The sequence below is a fragment of the Apium graveolens genome, chromosome 10 (assembly GCF_009905375.1).
Source record: "Apium graveolens cultivar Ventura chromosome 10, ASM990537v1, whole genome shotgun sequence".
Lineage (NCBI taxonomy): Eukaryota > Viridiplantae > Streptophyta > Magnoliopsida > Apiales > Apiaceae > Apium > Apium graveolens.
Genome location: NC_133656.1, coordinates 213827690 through 213833713, shown reverse-complemented (window position 1 = coordinate 213833713; position 6024 = coordinate 213827690). Strand labels below are relative to the sequence as shown.

Sequence of the window (6024 nt, the reverse complement as noted above, 5' to 3'; positions counted from 1 at the left end):
ACCCGCCAAAAGCAAGTTTTTTGGACTCATATTTTCTTCATTCCGTGGCTCCATTTCAGTGTCAGCTTCTTGGGTTTTTTGTTCTATCAGCCCAAGCCCTTGGCCCAACCTGCGTCTTTTTAAGTTCGCTATTAATAATTCACTAGTCTCCAGCCCATCTTCTCCTCCCGCCTCAAAAATTTTAAAATCTTTCTTTGCTGGCATAGTAGGTTGTAATCCCGTATTTAGTGCAGATATATCTCCTAAACTACTTCCAACCAAATCCCTATTATTGAGCAATATACTTTCTCCTTTACCTCCTAAATTATCGCTGACTTGTGATTCCCTCGCGGTATTCACGGTAACAACTTTGTTTCCGCCTTCCACACCACCGTTACATGAATCAGTCGCCGGAGTAGCACCACCCTATCTAAGCCACTTCGAACCCGTCGTATGCATTCTTCGTCTTGGTTCGGCTCGCATCCATGTCCCATATGATTTTTCAATCTTGTCCATGGGTGTGTCAAATAATTTCTCACAAAAGCGTTCACCATGACCAACAATTCCACAGATAAAACAAAAAATAGGTATCCCTTCGTATTTGAAGTTCACCCAGCACCATTCCTCCTTATTCTTTCTGAGTTTCATTCTTCGTTTGAGTGGGATATCCAGGGCAATTGAAACTCGAACTCGTAGATATTCTCTCCAAACTCCCACAAAATTATTAGCATCACTTTCAATAAACTTCCCTATGTAGTTGCCAATGTCAGTGACTACTCTCTGTGACATGAAGCATGTGTGCATCCCATGGAGTTGTACCCAGATGTCAAGATTGTTAATGGCTATAGTACGGGGATTATCTCCTTCCTTCATCCGCTCAAACACCAGATGAAATCTCTCAAAGGTCCAAGGACTACCCTCAATAACCCGTTTGATGTCTAACTCATGATAGAACTGACACAGAAATCGGTTGGCATCAAGCTGCTTAACATACATACCTCTTTCTGGCCTCCATAACGATACCATTTTGTGTTGCATAGTTTGAAAATCGATAGGGGATTCTGTGAGAAATCGACTAACTAAGCACCAGAGAACATCTATTTCACTGAGATCATCTCAAGCATCCTCATATGATAATCCACCTTGTTCTTCATCCTCTATACTAATCATTGCAAACTCCTCTTCCATTTCCTGAATCGTAGATTTTTTGTCCATCTATGATGCAAGCAGTAATGAACAAGAACTAGCACTGTAGCGATACTGAACTAAAGATAACGACACATAAACTAATAAATCACATACTCACCATATCAAAAGACAAGACTTAAATAATCATGCTAATCACAAATTGTGTATCAAAAATTGTGTATCAATGTCATACATAAAATCATTAACCCGACTTTTGGCTTTAAAAAAACCGGTCCATATATAGTTTCATTTTTGTGATGCACTCGTCAGGGGAACGGAAAGGCTATGAAATATGAATCATGCCTTTAGGCGTTACAGTTGGAGTTTTTATTTTCAATATCTTGAAATTTTAGAATAACTAGTTACATAACAATTCATCAACTAAAAATTTTGTATTTCCTTTAAAATTTAAAATTTAAATAGTGAATACAACTATATCTTTATTTTACTTTATAACATAAACATGTGTAACAGTAGCAATATTTCTATTCTAGCTAGCTTGAACTACTTCGTCCATCTCACTCATTTTTTTATAAATTTTCTGTCTTGTTTGAATATTAAAATTATTATAAAATATAATTTCAAAGAAAAAAATTCTAAAAAACTATAGAAAATTATGTTTTAAAGGAGTTTAAAATACGTGTCTACGTACTCTAGCCTCAATGTAAAGAATCTGGGACCGAGTGATTAAAGTCTAGATGCAAAGAATCTGTGTGTGAAGAATGGGGAGGCAGTGATTAACTTTTTTTAAATTATAAATTAAGTGACAATTAAATTAATGAAGTTTACCCATTTTATTTTTGCATCACAGCATATCTAATAATTTGGTTACTTTTGCCAAAAGCACACATCCATGTTTTCTTGGAGCTTCATTTCATCCATATATAATTCCACTGATAATTTAAAAATTTTAAGTACGAAATAGGACAGATAAACCTAGGATTATAACACAGATATATATAGTTATAATTTTAAATTCGTTTACAACTGCCCAAGGCCTACAGCATTTTAAAGATGACATATCTGTCGACAGATTCCACAAGACCTATATCATCTGTGGACATATCTGTAGCACCAGCACGATCATCTTCAAATAATATATTCAGATCCAAAGATGTACAAGGACTGGTCTGCTCTGATTCCGAAACTGATTTCTCTTCTTCTGTCCGATCAGTTTTTTGTTTAGTAGTTGGAGAGCAGGCTCTTGATCTAGAACTGAGGCTTTCACAACTTAAAATTATAATAGAATCTCGGAGACAAACTTCCTCACCATCTGCATTTCGTATGATTCCGCTGTGGATGGCCCTTTTTATTCCCATTTGTGAGCGATAATCTGTTTGCTCAACATCTTCAATAAAGAAAACTCTATGAGGATTAAGAGATATTGCTTCCCTTAATCTCCCAAAGAGACTACAGCTTTGTTCATCTCTTGTCCTTTTGTTTCTTGAATCTTCGACGGAGTCCGCTCGCGTAGAAGAGAAATGGCTAAGAGAAATAGATATAAAATTGGAAGGGGAAGAGCCAAACACAACCTTAGCTAGTTCTCTTGCAAACTTCTCTTTGACATCTCTACCTGTGCCTTGGATGAACAACCAAGTCTCTTCTTTAGGTGCTGTATTCATACATCTCCTTTTCTCTTTTCTTCTCAACATTCCTGACCTGCATTGTAATATGGTGCCAGCTATTTCCGCAATTACATCTTTTTGCAAAGGGACCGTTTTTTCTAAGGCGCTGCATAGAGTCTTTAAGTTCTCAGCATTGAACTCTTTGAACTTTTTTACGTAGTCCATACTCATATTGTTACTGGAAGAAGTAGAATTTGGTGTGGAACTAAGATTGGACAACCCGCCATTTTCAGGGATGTACATTGTGGTATTTGGTTCAAAGGCTGGCCAAGGTTTTCCAGACCTGGGGTAAAAATTAGGGTTTTGTTGGTCACTGTATAAAAAAGATGCTGATGAAGGAGATAGTATTGACGAGGAAAAAGCGACTTTTTTCTCATATGAATGAGATTGTGTATGTGATGACCTACAAAAGGAATTCCATTTCCTGCATAAATCTCTGATCCGGACATTTTGCTGGGATATATTGGAAAGATACAGTTAGAATTGTCCTACTACAAAGATTAATGTACACATATGCTAGGTTTCAAATATGATTCTTTATTGTTGTAGAATACATAAATTGTACGTACAAATACAAAAATTGTAAAAGCTGTAAGTAAATTTAATTCACCTGATCATCACTACCATTCCGTCTTTTGTTTTCATCCTTGAGCCATGAAGGGAGGGTTGAACTTGTAGATTCTCCGTGAGAAGAAGTGCTTCGGGAGCTTTGAGCTTCAGTTTCAAAATTGGCCGAGCAATCAGCACAGCAAGTGAGCTGCGGTTCCTCACTACCTTCAATCAGCACCAAACTAGATCTACCAACAGCTTTCTTGCTTGCTGTATCTTTATCTTGTACATAGCTGTTGATACATGTATGAGAAAGATGATGAGAATAATATTCGTTATCCAAGTACTTAATTAGTTTTATTAATTAAATAACCCGTCTACAAAAAGCTAGGTAGAGTACTAGAGTCTAAGTACTTTAGAGAATATTTGAACTTGTATAACTTTAGATCTATAGTGCTACAATTTAGAGCCCCTAGAAAGTGGGATAATTGAGAAACTTTAAGAAAAATCTTGAAAGATTTCAAAAGGAATCAGCAGCCAGGTGTTCCAAATATTTCTGGGGTTCTGAAAAAACACTCGAATGATGGCAGAAAGAATTGAATAACATAGAAGAGAGAAGTGCAACAATGCATTAAGCCCTTAACTCTGCTCATAAAATTGTTATAATATATTGTATAATCAAGTAAAATTAAAATTTATGACAATTATATACCTGTCTGTGATGAGACTCAAGCTCAAACCGGCAGCAGGAACTGTAAGGGGGCTTAGGCCCCAAACACCTTCAAGTGAAGGGGTTCCAGTTTTACATTTCATGTATGTTTGAAAAGATCCGATCCCCATAAGCCAAAACCTTCCACCCTCTCCTAATCCATAAGATAATCTTCCAAGCTCCAAAATCATGTGCTCTATAGAACAATAATAGTTGGACGTCCCACCAGAATTACTTGCTCGATAATCAGTAATCCATTTGAGGTCTCCCAAGTACAAAACAACCCCTTTTTCGACAAAGGTTTTCATACACCTAATTAAGTCCTCAAGCTTCTGCTCTACCTCTCCTCTGGAATTTTTTTCAAATGAAAAAAGTGGGAGACTTATAAACTTGACTTCCTTCAAAGCATCAGGAACATCCCCTTGGTTGACCTTGTCCATCACTCCTTTAACAACACCCTCTACGGTAGATACTTCTTCTCCGATAATTACGAGGCTTTTAATCATCTTGATCATCAACTTCTCTATCACACTCATCACATCTTCATTTCTAGCTTGATCGTTAACCCTAATTTGTTTACATACTTTTTCTTGACCTAGTGTAGGTGAAGACTGAGATGACATGGCTAAAAGGCTATTGTTTTCCTTGGAGGAGGAAGACTTGTTCGTAGTACTCGAAACAGGAGATGGAGAGCATAGTTCCAAAGAAACATTCTCTTCTAATTTGGTTTTCACTAGGGTACTTGAAAATCCAGCTTCTCTCATGACTCTACTTACACTAGGATCATTTAAAATTGAGACTATAAGCTGTTGAATCTCGATCTTGACAGCTAGAAGGGGTTGCTGTTGATTTTCAATGGAACCCCGCCTCTGATGGGCTTGAGCTCGCTTAAAGGCGGCGACAAGAGCGTTAGAGATGGAAGGGTGTTGAGGAGCCCCTAAGATGCCAGTGGAGGAAGAAGCAGGAAGGCGGTTGAGGGCGACGTTGAAACAAAGCTCAAGAGCTTTGCACTGAAGAGGCTGGGAGTGAGTTTGAGACTCAAGGCAAGCGGTTCGGAGAAATCCAGTTGGAGAATAGAGCATGATGCTAGCTACATGAAGTGGGGTTACTTGAGCATGACCGCGCCTTCTCGCAAGTTGCACGGCTTGCTTGATTACACTTGATGCCTCCACTGATAGAGCTTGTTGGACAGTCAATCCTCCTGCCCTCATTTCTCTACTATAATGATCTATTTTCAAGTTTATATATTTTCACCTTCCCTAATTAACAGCAACCAGAGGACTGCCAGAGTGTATATAGATCATCAAAAAGAAATCTTAATAATATTTAGCAAACATATATATTTTGTGAGTATTTAGACAATAATGTTGGAGCTTGGGATATTGTACATATATGAATATTTACATCAAGGTGTGTAAGGAGTTTGTTGGATATGATTGTACCTGAATACAAGCAAAGCGCAAAAGGATGATGGCTAGGAGATCGATCGAGTTTGTGGAGAACGATATGATTTTAAGTGGATTGATTGAAAGAGAAAGAGGGGAGAGGGGAGAGATGATTGAAATATATATATATATTGGAAATAAATTAGGCAAAAGGGGGTAAATTGTGCCTTGCTTGTAACGGAGGGTTGGTTTTAGGGGGGTCTAAAGTGGAATGCATGTGGTGACACCAAATTGAATGCACCAATACCAAAGCCAACTCACCAGGATTACTGAGTGGAAATGGGTCGCTAGCTCTCCTTTCATGCAAAACACAAGATTTTTTAACACACTGCCTTTTCTATATATATATATTATAATACAGCGGCTTTCTACTCTCTCAAAATGCTACAAATCTTGTCATCATCTCCTTTTCTGAATCCTAAGGTAATTTTGTAATGATCTCCTTTTCTGATAACCCTAAGGTTAAGTCATTATATGTACATAAGAAAACCTAATCATGAAAAAAAGTTGTGCACAACTAAAACAAGTT

The 6024-nt window shown here is 37.5% G+C and overlaps 1 protein-coding gene across 2 annotated transcripts; it reads right to left on the bottom strand.

Annotated features, from left to right (window-relative positions):
* Positions 1–2104: 2104 nt before the first annotated feature.
* Positions 2105–5729, bottom strand: LOC141689020 (protein SMAX1-LIKE 3-like). 2 transcript variants are annotated; one of them, XM_074493175.1, is made up of 4 exons: positions 5493–5729; positions 4054–5331; positions 3403–3634; positions 2105–3245 (listed from the first exon to the last, which is right to left on the bottom strand). In XM_074493175.1, the coding sequence occupies exons 2-4, from the start codon at positions 5259–5261 to the stop codon at positions 2166–2168; spliced, it is 2520 nt and encodes an 839-aa protein (XP_074349276.1). In that variant the 5' UTR covers positions 5262–5331; positions 5493–5729; the 3' UTR covers positions 2105–2165. The 2 variants fall into 2 exon arrangements, with proteins under 2 accessions (XP_074349276.1, XP_074349275.1); XM_074493174.1 differs by having other exon boundaries at positions 4054–5729.
* Positions 5730–6024: the final 295 nt, after the last annotated feature.